This window comes from Azolla caroliniana, unplaced genomic scaffold (genome assembly GCF_043228905.1).
Source record: "Azolla caroliniana isolate FFs.n. ecotype wild unplaced genomic scaffold, voAzoCaro1.0.p SCAF_17, whole genome shotgun sequence".
In the NCBI taxonomy this organism is placed as follows: domain Eukaryota; kingdom Viridiplantae; phylum Streptophyta; class Polypodiopsida; order Salviniales; family Salviniaceae; genus Azolla; species Azolla caroliniana.
Genome location: NW_028230452.1, coordinates 12,078,315 through 12,099,842, shown reverse-complemented (window position 1 = coordinate 12,099,842; position 21,528 = coordinate 12,078,315). Strand labels below are relative to the sequence as shown.

Here is a 21,528-nt window from a genome sequence, read left to right as displayed (position 1 = left end):
GAAAAGAAGAAACGCGAAAGAGGGAGGGAGGGATGGATGGATGGATATGCATGCATCATAATAAAACATTAAGAAAGGTTATACATAGTAAGCTGGCCATGTACATATACATACATATGTTTAATATGTACATAAATAATAAATAGCTGATTATTATAAAGCAAACGTAAAAGCAAATGAAATCTAGCAAAATATGTAGAAATGAGAATGAACATGGAGCATGCATGACATCAGCGCTCAATTTCCTCCTTTTTTTGACCTGACCAGTAGTAGTAGTCTAGGTACCGTCCTTACCTACGTGGAATTAACGGTAAATTCCAAGTGGATTTTTTAGATTTAAAGCACCTCCCTCCCTCCTCTTCCATCCCCAAGTACATAAACCACTTATCCTATCCATATACATATTAAAGAAAGCAGCTGCAACAAGAAGTTTCACATAGCTAGCCAGCTGCTAGCAGTTAGCAGTGGTGGAGGAGGTGCTATCTAAATCTAGATCTAAATCTAAAAATCTAAATCTAAATCAATAACATATATACATATATCATCACCAAAGATATCTTATCTTGACTCCATTCCACAGTCTACTGTTCTAGTTTGCTGGTAATCGCCATGACCGGCCTGTCTATGGAGGACGGCACCACGGCCACTGAGCTGCCCAGGACAATCACCCCTTATGTCTTCTTCACTTGCTTCCTTGCTGGCTCTGGTGGCCTCATGTATGGCTATGACCTCGTTGTTGCAGGTATATGTCGTTGCTCTTGTCGTGTGTGTGCTCCGAATTCCTTCTTAATTAATTTACTATACATAGATGTATGTTTTATCTAGTTCTGCTTTTCCCATCATGACAACACCACACAAACAACCGTATATACATGTATGCATATCAGGAGGGGTTTCTATCATGCCGGAGTTCCTCCAGAAATTCTACCCTAGTGTCTATGCCTCGGAACAGAGTGCAGTCCAGGACAACTACTGCAAATACAACAACCAGGTCTTCCAGCTCTACACTTCCTCCCTCTACCTGGCGGCATTGTTGGCAACGTTTGGGGCCGGCATTGTGACGAGGAAACGGGGCCATAGGGCCAGTATGCTCTTGGCTGGGCTCTTCTTCCTCACTGGGACTGCCCTCGGAACAGGAGCGGAGAATCTCGAGATGCTCATTCTTGGCCGTATCTTGCTTGGCATTGGCCTTGGCTTTGCAAATCAGGTATTCATATACATTGTAGAATGGTTATGTATGTATGTATGTGTGTTATGTAATGCATAATCAATACAGGATGGCGGGCTATATAAAGAATGGAGTTTTGCTTTGCTTAATATGTGGTTGGTATTGACTGCACAGGCGATTCCCCTGTATTTGTCGGAGATTGCTCCACCTAGCTACCGGGGTGGCTTAAACATGATGTTCTCCATCAACATCGCGTTTGGCATCTTTGCTGGGAACCTGGTGAACTACCTGGCCGCACACATCCATCCATGGGGGTGGCGCCTCTCGCTCGCAATGGCGGGGGTCCCAGCAATATCCATTACATTCGCGGGCCTTTTCCTGGTGGACACGCCGAGCCATCTGATCCGACGTAACGAGCACGAGAGAGCCAAGCAAGTGTTGGTGAAGGTGAGAGGACACCGAGACATTGAGAGAGAGTACAAGGAGCTCGTGAAGGCAGTGGATGAGGCGGCACTCATGGATCCACGCAAAGCATTCCGGAATCTGTTGAAGAAGCGTAACACACCACAAGTAGTGATGGCGATCGCATTACCTTTCTTCCAGCAATTCTCCGGGAATGATGCCATCCTCTTCTATGGTCCATTCCTATTTAAAGCTGCAGGCCTAGGCGCCCAAGCATCGTTGTATTCCACAGTGATCACAGGGAGCGTAGCTGTGGTGGGGACCGTCATTTCCATCTTCATAGTGGACAAGGCGGGCCGAAGGACCATTCTGCTAATCTCGTCATTGATCATGTTTTTGTGCATGGTAAGTAATTGATGATGGATGCACCGCACCTCCCAAGTTAATTAAGTTCATGTTAATTGTGTGTGTGTGTGGTACATGTTGTTGGGAGCACCTTAGTTAGTTGTATGGATGGTGGGTGGGGTGGGTACTAATTGATGAGGACCTATTTATTTTTGGAATTTACTGAATGTAATAATAATGTGGGTGTGATGTGATTCCTTTGGGTGGTTGGATTGATACACAGGTAACAATTGCGATAATCTTCGGGATGCAAATCACACCCACATCCAAGAAGCTGTCAAAGGGCGGGGCGGCCGTGGAATTAGCGGCTGTGTGCCTGTTCGTGGGAGTGTACAAAGGGTCGTGGGGGCCGTTCGCGTGGCTCATACCCAGCGAGATCTTCCCGCAGGACATCCGATCGGCAGCGCAGAGCATAACGGTGTTCACCAACATGCTCTTCAAGTTCATCATCGCCCAGACATTCCTGTCCATGCTCTGTGCCTTCAAGTTCGGCATCTTCCTCTTCTTCGGGGGTTGGCTGGCTGTCATGGGACTCTTCACACTGCTCTTCCTGCCGGAGACCAAAGGCATCCCCATCGACCACATGGTCCACGTTTGGAGGGCCCATTGGTTTTGGGGCAACTTTGTCAAGCATGAGGCGGCAGATGATGACCACTCATTTAACACCCCGACCCCCTCCTCTGCATTAAGCAAAGTTTAACTCCCCTCCATCTCTAACTAACTTGCTGTCTCCCTCCCCTGCTCTCTTCTTGAATGGATGGTCCCACCAAGTTACTCCGTGTCTCCATCTATCTATGTATGAATGGATGTAATCAATCATGATTCATGTATGTATGTATAATGGATGGGTGAAAAGGGAGGGAAGACTCAGGAGCGGTGTGTGTGGGGGGGGTGGGGGCTCACCAACTCAACCCTCCCTCCCCTTTTCTCTGTCTTTTTCTGTACACATAAAACACACAACTCATACTTTTTGTAGTAATTTGGCGACCCTCCTCTTTGTCTTACGCGCGCATGTGTGTGTAGTGTGTACTACTACTACTACTGCTACGACTATCACTTCAGTCTAACCTCTTGGTATCTGTAGTAAGCGAAATAATGAACTCGATTCCCAAAATTTGACGTCCTTCCTTCCGTCCCACTCTTCATTCATTTGTTCTCGAGGAGATTGTCTTTGTGTAAGCTTTAGAAGCTTGAAAGTTGAGATGTTTTACTAAGGACTCCCCCCCCCTTCCCCCCCTTGGAAAGCTCACCAAATCATGTGCACGCTATACACCCCACTCCCTACGTACTCGAAATCTTCAACACCTTGCGTATACTTTTGTATACCACTTGGGCACAAAATTCAACACAAATCTATAAATTTATTCGGTGGTGAATGGAATCTTCTTCTACCCAAATTTCAAGAAACTCCTACTTTGTACAAGTAGGAGCCAATGTTCTAAGAAACTCAACACCTTTCTCATAAAGCTCATCCACAATCTAATCAATAAAATACATTGTCAAACTACAAAAATATCTCATCGAATTATTCATGTGCAGGCAAGTTAACGTCATGAGGTGTCTCTTCTCTCTTGGTCATATTAAAAAAGTATTTGTAGTATTTACACATGGATAGAGTCAAGATCACTTTAGTTGAAAGTATAGAAAGCCATTGTCTACGTCTTTCAACATATTCGAGACAAAGATGAACCAATATTTGTGCACTGAAAAGGTCCCTTCACTTACACACACCCTCCTCTCTCTCTCTCTTCAATATATGCATCAATATTGAAGGTAATTCTAAAACAATGAATCAATTTCTCCTAGGACCTTAACGAATAAAGCACATAAACTCTAGTTTCAAATGGTCCCTTTGAACATGGAATTTAGACCACGCATTTCATTTCTCTATCAATATTGAGGTTGAAGAATTAAACCTAAAATTTGGGAATTATGATTGTAGATTAAGATATTTTTGTTTTCCATATTTTAGTTTAGGGCACAAGAAGTTCCCACATTATGTAATGGGAGAGCCTCGAACAATTTTTTATGTGTACACTAAGATTTGTGCTCTTTCATTGCATAAATTATCTTCAAAATAGCTTCACCAAACGCATAAAAAACCTTTATAACATTGTTGCCAACTCCACTCTCCTTACATATCAATTATATTCCTTTTATTGTGAATGTGGCAATCTTTTTCAGAACATGTTCAACGTGCGTGAACACTCAAAATGTAATATTATTAGAGTTTGGAAGGACGTTAGAAGTGGTTGAAGACAAAATGGAATAATACTTGCCTTCAAGCACAATAAGAAAGACAAGATCGTAAACACCAAATTCTGGTACCTAGAACATAATGAATTGTTGAAATCACATCAATATCTAAATGCTTGAACCTTACTACAATCTAAAAGGTGCTAAATAGTCATATAATCTATTATTGTAAACCTTACTACATTTAATAAAAAACACTTTCCTTATTGCATTGTTATTCCAATACAAATTCATCATCTACATTTCCATTTGTCAAATTGCTAGCGTTGCTCATTTCCAATAAGCATTTGAGATGCTACACTTTACATGGATATGACAACCATGAAAATTGTATGCAAAAACAAAACGCAAAATTTCAAACCTGAGAAAAAGTCGGTACACGAGTCCAAGGATTTCTTCAAATTGGAGACAATCATTAAGAGACCATTTTAAAGAGGATAAGAAGAAACAAAAGTCAAAAAAGTTGGTGGTTACCTTAATACATTGTGATTCTATTCTATCAAAATCATCCAAAATATAAAAAGTCGGTTCCAAATGGACTACTGAAAAAATGTTGTCATGAAGATACGCATAAGTGTGTGAAACAAGAGTGGGTCCATCGGGGCAGGAAGGTTCGAGTCAACGAAACTCTCCATTTGCCCAAAAGTGTCAAACTCTAACGAAACTCCTGCCATGACCTAGTTATTGGCTCATCTTCTTACCTAATTCCATTTTCATTTAATTGATTTTCAAAATTAATTAACTTTATGACATTTCTTTTTCAATATTTTCAATTTTGCACATTTAAAAACCAAAATATTTCTTTATTATTGAGAGGAAAACTTTTATTTCATCGATTTGGCGATGAAAGTAAATGTCTTGAACCGTTCTTGTCCCTCTCACTAATAGTCTAGAGTAAAAAACCATCTCTTGCATCACCTCTATGGCTATATTTGTTACGCTTGTGGTTGTCTTACAATAAGGCATTACATCAAAATCAATCCGTCTTGCCTTCAAGTAATCGGGTCAAGGAATCGTGGTCATGTAAGAGACTAGGGTAGGGCCGAGTAGGGGCCAAATGTTACACCTTCCTCGGTTGGACACTTTGAGAATCGGCTACAACCGATTCGGACTCACGACTTATAAAACGGATAACACCACAATAAAACTTAAGATGAAACAAGCACAGGGATGAAGCCAAAAAGTGTATGAAATTGATTACTAAATAAATGATACATTGGTATTACAAAACCGAGTAAAGTCGGTACCTCTCACTCTCATACTACAGATCTAAAACTTAGGCATTCTAGCTCGAATTAGAGATATCTATTCTTTCTTTTTTTTGCTTTTGCTACATCTTGATTGATATAGCCTCCTCTCCTCTTGTCGCACTTCCACTACTCCTTCCTGATCCTCGGCCTTTATTCACAACTGCATGTATTTTGGTTACCTTCCCCTTCAACTGCTAGTGTTCGACTCTTTTCCTCTTTTCACACTTCACCTACTCGTTCCTTTTCACACTCTTTCTTTAAGATTCTTTCCACACCTCGTGCCTTTTGTCCCACAGATAACAACCGGCACACCCGTGGGATAGTGCCTTGCACGTCGAACCCATGACCAACCAAAACAATTGAAATTGAAAATATGAAAGAATCGAAAATGCTATGATACACTTATTCCTCCTCCAAAATTGCCATGAGGCTCTCCACTTGGTCCGGCTCATCCAGTTTAAGCTCGGCTGACAATTCTAGCCCTTGGCTCTGTGGCCTGTTCGGCCACTATCAAGAGAGAGAGAGAGAGAGAGAATCCAAAGGGAAATATTATATTGCAATGTAAAACGGATTACAGAAAGTAGGCAACAGAGTGCTATAGAATGGCGCTGAACCAATTTAGTTTTGGGATGATTGATAGATCCCTATTTATAAGTAATATAGAACACTCTAGAATATTCTAGGTCATTCTAGAATGTAGAGTAATCTAAAAGGTTTCTAGAGTATTCTAGAAGGTTCTAGTATGTAGAACACTCTAGAATATTCTAGGTCATTCTAGAATGTAGAGTAATATAGAATATTCCTATGATATATTCTAAAAACTATACATATAAACATATTATTACAATGGTTAAGGATTTGACATGTGTATAACAAGGTCGTGGGTTCAAATCCTTTCAAGGCATAATGTGAGTGTCATCATGACACTATCCCCTTTCTTTGACGACACGTCTCAAGGGTCTTACGGTAGTTAGTACTACGACCTGGTTTATGAGGATATTGGTGATGAAATGTGGTGACCATGTCCGTGGCATTGGAAAGATTTGCTATTGGTTTCCAAGTTCGATCATTAAGGATATAGCCTAACCAATCAACCAAGTAATACAAGTTGTTTCACACGATTTTAGAATCGAGAATGACAACAACCTCAAATTCGGGTCCTTCCAAGAACTCAACAGGTGGTGGGGGTGTTGTAAGATGGCCGAGAATTGAACTTGTGGTGTAAGGTTCCAAAAGGGATACATGAAACACCGGATGAAGACGATGTGCGGAGGGAGTCCAAAACATCACTTATCTTACTAATGATCATGTAAGGGCCAAAACGTTGGTAATCCAATTTAGTACAAGGATGAGTGGTCTTGATGTTGTGTTGGAGAAGCCATATACGTTCCCCAACACAGAAAGTTTTTGAGGAGTCTAGGCGATGACAATCCGCAAGCCACTTGTGTGTAACTTGAGCATCATGCAAATTGTGGAGAATGGTAGCGTGAATTTCTTGGAGGCGACTAAGAGGATCCTCAGTAGCAAGGTTGACACCCCATATTTGTGAAAAATGGAGAATATCATGTAGAAGAATGCACTGAATTGTTGTAAGCAAATTCAATCAAGTGCAAAAAGTCAACCCAATCATCTTGTTGGTAGTTGATGAAACAACGAGGATATTGCTCCAAAGTTTGGTTGGTACGCTCAGTTTGGCCATTCGTCTCGGGATGATAGCCCGAAGAAAGCTTAGCCGAAATGTGGAGAAGTTTTAACATGTGCTTCCAAAACTTTGAGATGAATTGTGGACCACGATCACTAATAATATCATCTGGCAGACCATGATGCCTAAATACCTCCCGCATAACGAGATCGACCACCTCTTGACTAGTAATAGACTTTGTACATGGCAAGAAATGTGCCATTTTTGTAAGTCAATCAACCACCATTAGAATTGCATCAAAACCTTTTGAAACTAGGAGATCGGTAATGAAATCCAAGGATATAGACTTCCAAGGATTTTCCGAAATGGGAAGTGGTTGGAGTAAGCCATAGGATTGGTGTCGAGGACTCTTTGATCAACAACATGTATCACAACTACGAACATACTCCTCAACAAAATGATGAAGGTGAGACCACCAATAGTGTCGAGAAACTAATTCTAGAGTTTTGCAAACTCCAAAATGACCAACCATTGGTGAGTCATGGAAATGGTGTAAAACTTGTAGTCGTGGAGAACAATCAGGAACATACAATAGGTTTTGTCGAAATAGAAAACCACCATGCCAATAGAACTGACGATAGTCATTACGAGGGTTTTTCGACTGTGAGCAAGACGCACTATTTGGGATGATATGATCCAAAACATCCTTGGTGAATTCTGTTACCAGCCGACAAGAAGGCTTAAGGAGGTCCAAACCAGAGTGTGAAAGGAATAGTTATTCGGGAACTGTTGTAATTAGTAGTCTTAATATATATATATATATCATTATATAAGAAGATGTGGATGGACGGACCGGAATGGGTATGCCGATCCGGATCCGGAATGATCCCGTAAAGGTGCCGGTTGGCACCGTTTTGTATTTCGCACCGGAGACCTATATAAAGGCCCAGTTACAATGTAATCAGGAGCGGATAATTAATAAAGCTTATTGTCTTAATCTTCCAGTGTTGATTACCGTTCTATATTCAATGTTATATCTTACATGTGTTAATTACGGATGGCTAAATAATCGATTAAGGTCTAATTAAGCGTTGTGCCATAAGTCATTCTGCCGTACCACCCTTTGGTGACGTGTCTTAAGTGGACACCCTATGTTAGGCTGTTGTCTGGCCCTAGCAATAACACAGTTTTTGGCGACCACGATTCCTGCATAATCGCAGTGAACAACGCCAGGAATAGATGACTAGGCCAACAGACGACCCGGTTACGGAGAGAGCACGAAGACTTGCTGAACGGAGATGGCGGCGAGAGGCTTTCCAGCAAGCAGCGGAAGAAATCCGAACAGATCGATCATTTTCCAAAGTGATCCGGAAAGTGGCGGAGGAGTCGCTCTGTCTGCAACAAAACGCCTACCCGGACGAAGGAAGCAGCTTAAGCAGCCTTCGAGAAGCGGAAACCCTTCTCTAGGCCTTGGCCGGAAGAGACGGCAAATCCGAAGCATTTTCAGCGCTGGAGTCGGATTCGGAAGGGGGTTACAGCGCGCATACGAACTATCGCAGCAGTAACGACACCCCAGGAGGACCGGAGGACAAGGAGTCGGATACTTTACCGACACCGGAACCTGAGTTGGCAGACCGAGAACCTCCGGCACTCGTCGTGGAGCAACCTCCGGAGACGGAAGTGCACCGACAAAAACCTCCAACACCAGAAGTTGAGTCGGCAACACCAAAGGAAGACCGGCTAAGACCTCAGACGCCGACGGAACAAAAAGAAAGACCACCGACACCGCCAGCTCGTGTACCGACACCAGACGACAATATGCCGTTCCAGTACTCCAAGTATCGGGATGATCCGGACACAGAGGCTCATGTTCACGCGTTTGAACAAACATGGGAAGCGAACCATGTGTCACAACGGTTAATCGCGGCAGAAGAGGAACGATCGAAGATAGCCAAATTCGGCGTGACATTCGAAGGACCGGCCGCCAGATGGCACCGGACGTAGGATCGTAGCACCATCACCACCTTTGCGGACCTGAAAGACAAATTCTTGCACTTCTTCCAGAAGGAGGTGGATCAGCGAGAAATGGTGGGCTTATTTTATTCAATTCGGCAGGACCCCGACGAGAGCATCCCACAGTTTGTCATCCGGTTTCAACAGATGCACAGTCAGCTTACCCGCGCACCACCAGAGGAAGAAACGCGGGCTATATTTTTAGCCGCGCTCCGGGAACCTCTACGAACGGTATGCACGGTCATCGACTTTTGCACAAGCACCATCGACCAGGTCATCGACCGGGTTAGAGAAATGGAGAAAACGAGCTCTTGGCTAACAATGGGAGCCCTCCAACGAGCATTACCAACTGATGAGGATCTCTGTTTCCGGCAAGCAATCCAATGCACGACCTGCTTGAATTCCGGACACTCGTCAATGGAGTGCACCATGCGGACGCACTGCTTACTCTGCCAATCTACGAGCCACACGATGGACCGGTGCGAATATAACTTATTGAATCGGCAAGCTCCACCAGTCCGGCAAATCGATCCACGTAGTAGCCGAGACGAAGAAGACGAACGCTGGCGACGAGAGGAGCGATATCGATTGGCACAAGATGTTTGGTACGACAATCGGCGAGACAACTACGACCGGTACAAGAGATACGACAAGTACCGAGATTACAATGGATGGTATGAGCATCACAACCGGGATCACTCCCCTGGGTATCACCAATGACGGGAAGATTACGGGAGGTATGACGACCAACCCCGGCAAGGGTACCGCAACAAAAAGAACTTTAATAAAAAAACGGCATTTAAAAAATGGGAGCCACCCACGTGAACCGGAAGAAGGCGCCTCAAGCAACCAACCAGACTAGAGCCTCGCGGTTACCACAAGTCCTCTATCGGGTACAAGAAACAATGTCGAATCCAGCAACACTCGGAAAGCATATTGCTATTACTGCCGGCAGGAAGGACATTGTAGTAATCAATGTCCGGCAAAAAGCTATGATAAGCGACCGACAGTAAACATGGTAGTCGCCGAAGTCGTAGACCTCCAGCAAGTCACCACAAGGTCGAAGGGGAAGACTACGGAATGGGAGACACAAGAGGCCATTTGGAAACAGGCAACGGAATGGGTGAAAAAGGCCAATGAGCGAAACGTAGCAGAACTCGCGCAACAGAAGGAGAACACTGAAGAGCTCGCCGGCGGCAGTCAGTCCGAAAACGCGACATGGCAGGTATTGCAGGAATGCTAGATCACCCTGCCGTTAGGATGACTCTTGCAGCTAGTACCAAGATTCACAGAAGGACTCAAGTCCGGATTGACGACAGGCGAAACACCACCGGCTCTGACATTCTTCTCAAATTCGGAGGAGGGACCGGCGGTGGTGGACACCAACAGTCCGACAATTACAGCCATTGTGAAAGGGAAAGAACTCCCCGACACGATAATAGATGGAGGCTCCGGCGTTAATGTAATAAGCCTCCGGATGTGCGATGCTCTTGGAATCTAAGAGTGGGAGCCATGTCCGTTCTGGCTCCGAATGGCGGACACAAGCTCGGTGCGACCGACATGATTAATACGGAACTTGGAAGTAACCATCGGGGGCCACACATTCCGAATCTCAACCGTAGTTCTCTAGTTGCAGGCTCAAGGAGCGTACCCATTATTGTTGGGATGCCCTTGGTTAAAGACGGCACATATCAAGCAGAACTGGAGGAGGAATATGATTACGTTCCGGCGGGGAAAAGCGAAGGTATGGGTACCAACACAACCGCGTTGGAAAGGGAAATGGCCGTATCCCAGCGCGTAAAAGTGTCCCAATTAGAAAAGGTAAATCTAGGAACGACGAAGGAGGCAAAACCGGTGCACGTCGCCAAAGAAATGAATGCAGAGAACAAAACGGCGATAATTACACTCCTCAACAGGTTTCGCGATGTCTTTGCCTGGTCGTACGAGGATATGAGAGGCCTGGATCCTCAGTTGTATTAGCACCATATACATCTGAGGAAAGACGCCAAGCCGGTAGCATAGCGTCGGTACCGGATGAACCCAAACTACGCCGCCAAAGTCAAGGAGGAAATCGACAAATTACTGAGGGTCGGCTTCATCCGTCCCGTAGAGAAATCTACATGGTTGAGCCCGATCGTAGTTGTACTAAAAAAGAATGGCAAAATTAGAGTTTGTGTCGACTACCGGAAGCTGAATGCGACAACGGTAACGGATGCATTTCCACTTCCATTTATGGATGGAGTTTTGGATGCCGTCGCCGGCCATGAAGTCTACAGTTTCTTAGACGGATTCAACGGGTATAATCAGATCCGGATGCACCCTGAGGATCAAGAGAAAACGGCACCAGCAACATTCCAACGGATCATCATGAAGATCTTTGGCGAATACATACCGGCTTTTATGCAGGTATTCCTTGACGACTTCACCGTCTATAGTAGAGAAGAAGATCATTTGCAACATCTCAGACTATGCCTAGAGAAGTGTAGGGCGTACCGGCTAAGCCTGAATCCGGCGAAGTGTGTATTTGGAGTGTCCAGCGGAACGCTACTAGGGCATATAGTGAGCAAGGAATGCATTGCCGTAGATCCGGACAAAGTGAAAGCAATCCGGGAAGCACCGGCAACGGCAACAACAAAGGCATTGAGCCGTTTCCTAGGACAAATCCGCTAGCATAGCCGTATGCTCCGATATTTGGCAGACCTGGCTACACCTCTGCATGCGGCAATACATCGAACACCGTTCCAATGGACCGACATCGAAGACAAGGCATACTGGGCACTAAAGGTGTTATTGTCACAAGCACCGGTAGTGCAGCCTCCGGATTGGAGTAAAGAGTTTCATGTGTTCGTGGATGCTTCCGATATCGCAATCGGCAGCGCGCTCATGCAGCTTACCGAGCCAAGGTGGTACCGACCAGTATACTATGCCAGCCGGAAGCTATCCCAAGCGGAACGGAATTATTCTACCAAGGAAAGGGAAACTTTAGGAATGATCTATAGTGTAGCAAAATTCAGGCATTATTTATTGGGAAGAAAGTTCTCCTTCCATGTAGATCATTCGACACTCCTCTACCTAGTATCCAAAGCGTCACTTACCGGTAAGTTGGCCTGGTGGACTTTGTTGTTGCAAGAGTTCGAATTTGAGATATTCCACCGACCCGGCATACAGCATGCGGTAGCAGATTATCTAAGCCGGTTAGATTCCGGGGAGACAGGTGACGGAGTACCGGACGAGTTTCCGGATGTAGAGCTTTTTCGAGTCACCATGGAAATGGCAACAGATGAAACGGTGGCACAAGAAGATAAGTGGCTAACTAATATGCACCAGTTTCTGCGTACCGGATTGCCTCCGGAGGAGATGAACCGGGACGAGAGAAAACGCGTGGCCGTACAGAGCTGGCACTTCTGTTTATTACAAGACACGCTATACCACAAAGGTGCGGGCGGTATATGGCGACGAGCGGTGCGCAACGATGAGAAGGAGGTAATACTACGGGAGGCACACTACGGAGTCGCCAGAGGCCATTATGCCGGAGATGCGATGGCAAGGAAAGTATGGCAAAGTGGCCTATGGTGGCCAACCACATTGAAAGATGCAGTCCGGTATGTGAAGGAGTGTGATCTATGCCAACGAATGGGTCAGCCAACGGAACAAGCTCGGATGCCACACCAGCCAGTCCTACCACTAGAACCATTCCAGAAATGGGGGCTAGATTTCGTCGGGCCATTTAAACCACCCGCAATGAGAACCGGCAACCGGTACGTGATCGTCGCGACAGATTATTGCATTAAGTGGGTGGAAGCGAAAGCCCTACGAGACAACACCGCGGCGTCAATGGCAAAATTCTTATACGAATGCATTTGGTACCGGTACGGATGCCCCATAGAGCTGATAAGTGACCAAGGAGGGCACTTTCTTGGACAGGTGGTAGAAAGTTTGACGACATTCTATGTGGTAGTACATATACGAAGCACACCGTACTATCCGCAAGCAAATGGGTTAGCTGAGTCGACGAACAAAACGCTCCAAAATATCCTCCGGAAGATCGTCAATGAAAATAGGACAGATTGGGATACGAAGCTGCACAGTGCGCTCTGGGCTTATTGAACAGCGTACAAAACAAGCATCCGAACAACACCGTTCCGGTTAGCATTCGGATTGGAGGCAGTCATGCCGGTCGAGTTCCAGGTACCAAGCTTACGGATTCAGATTCGGGAATGATTGAACGAAAAGGAATCGGAGGCAATTCCGTTAAAGGCTCTATGCGAAGTGGAAGAACACCGACTGGCGAGCATTATGCACCTGGAATTGGAACAACAGAGACGGAAAGCATTTGTAGATCGGCACCGGAAGGGAAACGAAAAGATGTTCGGAACCGGCAAGCCGGTACTCGTGTTCCAGACCCGGATGGGCAAAATGCCAGGTAAACTACCGTTTAGATGGACTGGACCGTACTGGATCACACGCGAGTTCAATGGGTCCTACCAGTTGGGGACACTTGCCGGAGAAGTGCTGGGCAAATGGGTCAACCGATTTAGACCAAAACCATACAAGGGACCTATGCCTAAGAACCCATTTGAATGAAAGGCCGCCACCGAATCAGACGCTGGCAGGCCAACCATAACGACAACTGGTGAAGACGACGGCTACCACCAAGCCAGTAAGGAGGAGCATGAGCCGGCAACCGAGGAGAGCAGAACGACGGCAAACCATCAAGAGGCCTGCAAGTTGCACGCTTCGGGCAAAGGTCCGACAGGACTGGAGAAAAAATAACCACACAAGTAAGTTAAAAAATAAAAAATAAAATAAAAAAAATAAAAAATAAAAAAAAGGAGTGAATCAAATAAATCATGGAAAGGAGTGGTGGAAACGGCCATGCACACGAGGAGTAAAGAGGCACGTCGAAAAGGTACGAGGAGCTATGAATAGGACATTAAACCACTGCCAAATGGCACGCAATGCTATTATAGTACACGACCTGCACATGCGGAGGCTCGAAAAAGGCGCCAAGATGCAGAGAGAAAAACCCCCATGCATCGAGACCTTCTCCTATCGCAAACCAAGGAGAACAGACGCAGAGCGACGCGTGAAGATAAATCGTAGAGAGCTTGCACACAGAGAACCCCCTCCCTCAGAACTTTCTCTCTCACATTCTCCCCTCCATCAAACCTCTCCAACGCTCTCCGACCTCGACACAGAGATGGACTGCCAAACGCTGTCTGAAGCCGCCAAGAAATGGTTACGACAGCACAGTCTGGAGGGTTTCTTAACAATCATGGAGGCGGCGCCACACAAGGAAGCCGAAAAGATTATAAAAGAAATCGACACAAAGGTGATCCCGGAGGAGGCGATCCGTGCGTTAATAGGCCTTCCGGAGGGAGGCATCTACACGATTGACAATCCTACCTCCGAGCAACTCATCAAATACTTCGGTGAGTACTCTCTAGCCAGCAAGGGCTACAGGACACAGGGCGGCGAAGATATGCTATTCCGCAAAATTGCCCGTGTGCTCCATGAGTTCGGCCACATGTACCCTCGACCCCCCGTTATGCCTCAGAACCGAGCAGGCTTGATCATCGCAACGTACGAAGGGGTCAAGGTAGATTGGTCGGTGCTGATCACCGACGGGCTGTGTACGACGATTGATATAGTGAGAGGAAAGGATGGCAAGGAGGGTCGGAAAATATGGCATGCGGTGACACAATGGCTCACCCTGTTGGCACCACCGGTCGAGCCCGTGCAAACCAAGAAGCGGGGAAGAGCAACGGACGGCACCCCGAAACCTGCTTCGAAACGGCAACAACTGTTGGCCTCCAAGGCCACTAAGGGGAAGACTGCCGATGCAGAGAAGGCGGCGAAGGAGCGCGCCAGCCGGAAGCGGCCGACGGATGCAAATGAGGAGACACCGGCACGACTCCTGAAGAGCCCACTCCACTGACCGGTGCAACAGGAAACGGGCACCCTGGCGGCAAGAATGAATGCGGGGACTCAGGCGGAAGAAATGGAGGAAGAACCCACGGAGCACCTCCAGCGGTAGCCGGTGAAGAGCACCGCTGAATCAACCAAGAAGCGTTCGGACCCACAGAAGGATGGAACGCCCACAACTCACGCTGAGCAACCCACGCTAAGGGAGGCACCGGAACCGGTTCGGATGGAACCGCTCACAGAAGTTCCGACACAACAGGCAGCACCGGCAAGCCCTGTCACCGAAGAGCCGGAGATAAAGGCCAATCGCCCCAGCCGGCCAAGAACAAGCAGACAAGGGGCGACTAGCCGAAACACACTCAAAGCCAGAACGGCAAAGTGGTCAGCTGGCAGAACCAGAAGCGCAGCTTGACGCAGAACGGCGGGACCAGCCACCGGCGAGTGAACCCATCAGCCAACTCTTCGTGCTAGCGCAACAACAGTGCACCGACAGCCAACGGCTTCGGTGGATAGGAGACCAAATTGCCGGAGTAGTCGGATGCATAGAGGCGGAGGAAAGAGCTCAAACGGAACGGTTGCTAATCACAACCGATGAATTGAAGACGGCCTGGTCAAGGATCCGGTGCCTCGAACAAGACTTGGATCGGATCACTGGAGATATGGCCAAAATGGCCTTAACCGCAACGCAGATCCAAGCACCGGTGACTCGGGTTGATGTACAGAAGAATAAGACCCCGGAGACACAAACTGTCCCGGAGAAAGATGTGGTGCAAGCCCAAGAGCTTGCGGAATTACGAGATGAGCTCGCCGCACAAGAAGCATTACGGAGCCGAGAACGCGACTTGAAGAAGGCGGCCGAAGAAGAATTAAGAAAGACTGTTGAGAACCTTCGCCGTGCAGAGGAAAACCTGCGTAAAGGACATCATGCTTACGACCGGTTGAAGGAGGAAAAAGAGAAAGTGCTGTAGGAAAAAGACAAGCTGCGATGGATGGCGGAAACGGAAATCGAGCGGCTGAAGGAAGAGCTCCGGCAACAGAAGGACTGGGAGGACGGCGCGCGCCGTTAGATCAACCAAAGGCTGAAGCAAAAGACCGATGATTTCGATCATCTGCATCGGGACTACAAGTAGCTGGAGACGGAGCATAAGCAACAACAGGAACGGATGGCCGAGCTCCGGCAAGAAGTTGATAGGGCCACAACAGCACTGGCCGAAGAACGAGCGAAAAGTTCCAGGCTATTGGAGGAAGCGGCAAATGACCAGATGGAGCTCCACAAACAAAACCATGAAGACAAGGAAAGAGCGACAATGGTATTACAGAGGTTGCAAACAACCTATCAAAATCAATTGTCGCATTATAGGGAACAGGAGGCGGACACGGTTCGGATCATCAAGCAATTGAAGGAAGAGCGACAAGCCGTAGAAAATAAATCATAGATGGGAGCCGAACGGATCCAGTGCATCCTCCGGTCATGGCTCACTAAAACCAAAAGCTTGATTGACGATAGCTCGGTGCGTTGGTGGGCGAAATGGGCGCAGAATACGGCGGAACTCCAATTGCTTAGGGTGGACGTGGAAAACCGGCGAAAGGAGGGCGACGACTGTTATATGCTGACCTCGGAGGACTTCACCGCCATAAGGGATGAGCTGGCAGAGGATTTCACAGCCCTGGCGGATGAACAATTGGTGTAGGTCCAACAGCTCGTAGCTCAACTGGACGACGATCGGCTGGAGGTTCAAATCCTAATCGAAAGCTATGAGCGGTCCCGGCTCCGGGAAGAAAAAGCACGAAAGGCGGCAACGGTCAACCTTAGTGATGAGGAACCGTCGCCGGTGCAAAGACCGGAGGGGGAACAGGCCAGGGTCAGTCAGCCACAGACAACTCCGACGGAGGAACCAACGACGGAAACGCCGGTGCCCGAGCAACAAACGGAACAATAGCAGCAACCACAACAACAACAACAGATTCCCGACGAGCCATTGGAAATTTTGGAGCAAAGCATTCTGGACATTTTGGACGAAGCGTAAAAGGGCCGGATAGTGGGTTTGACATACAAGGTACTGTCCCACGGGCGTGCCATGTGTTACCGGCCGACAAGAAGGCTTAAGGAGGTCCAAACTAGAGTGTGAAAGGAATAGTTATTCGGGAACTGTTGTAATTAGTAGTCTTAATATATATATATTATTATATAAGAAGATGTGGACGGACGGACCGGAATTGGTATGCCGATCCGGAGCCGGAACGATCCCGTAAAGGTGCCGGTTGGCACTGTTTTGTATTTCGCACCGGAGACCTATATAAAGGCCCAGTTACAATGTAATTAGGAGCGGATAATTAATAAAGCTTATTGTCTTAATCTTCCAGTGTTGATTACCGTTTTGTATTCATTGTTATATCTTATGTGTGTTAATTACGGATGGCTAAGTAATCGATTAAGGTCTAATTAAGCGTTGTGCCATAAGTCATTCTGCCGTACCACCCTTTGGTGACGTGTCTTAAGTGGACACCCTGTGTTAGGCTGTTGTCCAGCCCTAGCAATAACAAATTCATCAGTGGCCATATGATCTCGAATGGAATCAAGAAGAGTGGAATCTTCAAGAGTTGTTAGGACATTAACTACCATTAATCGTAGGCGATTAGGACCCAAAAGGATTTGTTTTTTATGCTCGAATGCAGGTTCCCTTGGATGAAGTTCCATATAAGAGCATCAAGAAAGAGCATCTACTTTGCCTTGTTGCATCCCAGGGCGATATATGATGACAAAGTAGAAGTGAGTAAAAAATTGCGCCCATCGGTCTTGTCGCTGACTCAAGACTCGAGCATTTTGGAAATATGTGAGGTTCTTATGATCGTTGTAAACAATTATCTGTTGAGAAGAACCTTCTAGAAACTGTTTCCATTGTTGAAAAGAATCCACAATTGCAAGAAGTTCTTCGTCATGGATTTCGTAGTTTATCTCTGCAGCTTCAAACTTTCGGGAATGAAAAGCGACATGGTGTAGATGTCCATTATCTCCAATTTGCGATAGGACACTCCCTAGTGCAAAATCGGATGCATAAGCCTCAAGGATGAAGTGTTGTGTTGGGTCAACATGTGCTAAAATAGGTGCCGTTGTAAACGCTCGTTTTAAGCTTTCAAATGCCTCGGTTGCATCTGAACTCCATATGAATGGCTGATTTTTGTGTGTGAGTTGAGTGAGTGGAAGCACGACCTTGGAAAAATCTTTAATAAATTTCCGATAAAAATTTGCAAACCCGAGAAAACATTGCACATCACACATTGAAAGGGGCGTCTACCACTCTGAAATTGCTTGCACCTTCATGGGGTCCATAGCAATACCATCTAATGATACAACATATCCCAAAAATTCCACTTGATTCTGGCCGAAACTACACTTTTCTAATTTTGTGTAGAGACCAGATTCTCGTAGTTCATGTAGTACCTGACGAACATGTTCATCATGCTCCTCTTGGGTCTTCGAGTAAATTAAAATGGCATCCATGTAAACTATAGTGAAGATATTGAGAAAATCTCGAAAAATATCATTCTCCATGTGTTGGAAAACTACAGGTTCATTCGTGAGACCGAGTGACATCATAGTATACTCGAAATGTCCATAGCGGGTGCGAAAAGCAATATTCCATTCATCCCCTGGATGAATTCGAACTAGTTATATGCAGTGCGAAGGTCCAACTTCGTGAAATATTTTTCTCCACTGAGATGTTCCAAAAGATTCGGGATTAACGATAGAGCATATCTATTCCGGATAGTCACTTTGTTTAGCCCTCGATGGTCCACAACTAACCGAAGAGTTCCATTATTTTTCTTAACAAAGAAGATAGGTGTACCAACAAAGGATCTAGAGTGCCGAATGAATTTGTTTGCCAGATTCTCATCAATATATTCCCGCAAAGTCTCTAGCTCTATAAGGGAGAGATTATAAATTGGGCCCCATGGAGGTTCTTTCCCTAGTTGTAAGTCAATAGGGCAGTCGCATTGCCGATGCTCCGGCAATGTATTGGCCTTTACCTTATCAAAGACGTCTGAGAACTCTTTGTATTTCTCTGGTAGTTTAATGACTGCTTCATGTAAAGTGGATGATGGAGTTGCTACTATTGGAAAGACGAACATGGCTTCGTTCCCCCTTCCTCACGCGACTGACATAGAGAGATGGTCGATAACTCGGGTGATCTAGTATCACATGTCGAAGATTCGAGGGATGCAGGCTTTGTTCTTTGTTCCCGAGTCTCCTCGATTGTTCTTTTCATCCAATCATTTTTCAGGTTATGGATTTCAAACCAAGGGAGACCTAGAACTATTGGGTGTTCCGGACTACAAATAATCTTGAAAGAGATTATACTTGCCAAATCGCCAAGAACTATCAGAATTTGCTCAAACTCCTCAACTATATCACCTGATGCTATGGAACAACCGTCAAGGACTCCTACGGCTACTGGGGTTGGGAGCTTATTCAAGAGGATGTTTTGTGACAATGCAAATTCACGATCCATGAAATAAGAGTTGGGAGGGCCAAGTCTAGGACTTGGTGACATGTAGATGTGGTAAGCTCGACTTGTGCAGAAAAAACTCGATTTGATGAAATGGAACCATGCCTAGGAACTAACACTACATAGCTAGGATGGTTCAACCAAATGGCTCCTATTTTGGCCGGACTTACTCGTTTAACAAATCCTCTAATTGGCTCAAGACATCGAATCTATTCTCATGGCATGGACTATTATGCTTACTTATGTTATTAGAAGTAACAATTGAACTCGAAGTAGGGTTGTCATATGCACTTGGTATACTTGTGTCTAGGTTTATATTTCATGGACTTCCAGAGTATAGGCATAGGTGGTTCGCTCGACGTCATTGCTTCTCAGCATCTGATAAAGGCGCGCGACGTTGTGTTGTCTCTATTTCCATCGGAGTTGGGCCATCCCTTGTAATGGGTCTAGAAACTTGTGGAGGTGTCGCGACTACAGAAACATAAGTCTATTCTAGTTGGTGGCGTAACATTTGTTGGCGTTCGGAACGTCGCTCAAATAGGTGATTATGACATCGCACGGCTCAACTAATGGCCTCTGTAAGCGACTTCGGATATTCATGGAAAGTAAGAAGATCTTTGACATCATTACGCAAACCTTCACAGAATTGGTCCATTAAGACCGCGTCATCCCAAGGGATATAGCATGCCAAGAGATGGAAATCAGTTGCGTAAGCCGACACGGGACGATCTCCTTGTCGGAGCATTCAAATCTTGTTTATCGTTCTCCTAATGTTGTTTGTGTCTCCAAAACTAGCTTGAAACTCCTTAACAAATGCCTTGAAATCCTCCAACAACAGTGATTTCTTCTCGAGAAGTGGTGCGAACCATGCTAATGTCATACGACATAGAAAAGTTCCCACTAATCCCACATGAGCAACGTCAGTTGGGTACCGATTGGGATGTAGTTGAATAACCAAACGAACTTGATTCAAAAAGCCTCGAAGTAAAGACCTCGTACCATCAAATTTGATGGGGACGCTAATCTTTGGTTCTCTAGGGGGGTTATGAGCCCCCGACACTTGTTCTCGTAATGATAATATAGTTGCCTCGAGTTGGTGAACCCGTTGTCATAACTATTCATATTGTTGAGCTTTTTCGGTGCTCACTTGTTGTAGGTCCCCAAGTAGCCTTTGTTTTTCATGCTCTAATGCCACAAATTTATTCGTGAGCATGTCGAGCTCAGAAAGAACATGCATATATTCATGTTTGCTCATGGACTCCATAGCTTATGAGGGGAGAGGAGAAGGAAGAAGGGAACTTGTTAGGAAAAGAAAGAAATGAAAAAATAATTGGTTCAAAATGTCAAGACAAAGAGAGAGAGAGAGAGAGAGAGAGAGAGAGAGAGAGAGAGAGAGAGAGATAAATAGATAGATAGATAGATTATATTATCGTCTTCGGATGTCAAATATTATATTGCAGTGTGAAATGGATTACAAAAAGTAGGCAACAGAGTGCTATAGAATGACGTTGAACCAATTTAGTTTTGGGATAATTGATGGATCCCTATTTATAAGTAATATAGAAAATTCTAGAATATTCTAGGTCATTCTAGAATGTAGAGTATTCTAGAAGGTTCTGGTATGTAGAACACTATTGTATATAAGTATAAGTGTGGGAGGTTTGAGGATAGCCTTAGAATATCTCTATTGATGTAGTGTGAGTTTTTTATCTCCACCTTGTTAATCTCCTTTATGTTCATTCTCATTTCCTCTCTCATAGATTATGATACATATCGTTGTCACTTCCAATCTCTTATTTGTTGTACTTGGATGATTATGATTCCTACCCATAAAATATTATGAACCCTCTTTTATGTAGTGAGAAATTATATTTATATAATATTATCAACTCTTGATTTAGATCTTCCCCCCTCATGTTTCCTCATTGATTGTCTTTGTGAAACCCATTCATCTCCTTT

General features: G+C 45.4%; 1 protein-coding gene across 1 annotated transcript; it reads left to right on the top strand.

Moving 5' to 3' along the window:
* Positions 1–409: 409 nt before the first annotated feature.
* On the top strand, positions 410–3,098 carry LOC147853125 (sugar transport protein MST4-like). Its single transcript, XM_087333493.1, has 4 exons — positions 410–742; positions 888–1,207; positions 1,343–1,975; positions 2,199–3,098. The coding sequence occupies exons 1-4, from the start codon at positions 610–612 to the stop codon at positions 2,673–2,675; spliced, it is 1,563 nt and encodes a 520-aa protein (XP_087189619.1). The 5' UTR covers positions 410–609; the 3' UTR covers positions 2,676–3,098.
* The last annotated feature ends 18,430 nt before the right edge of the window (positions 3,099–21,528 follow it).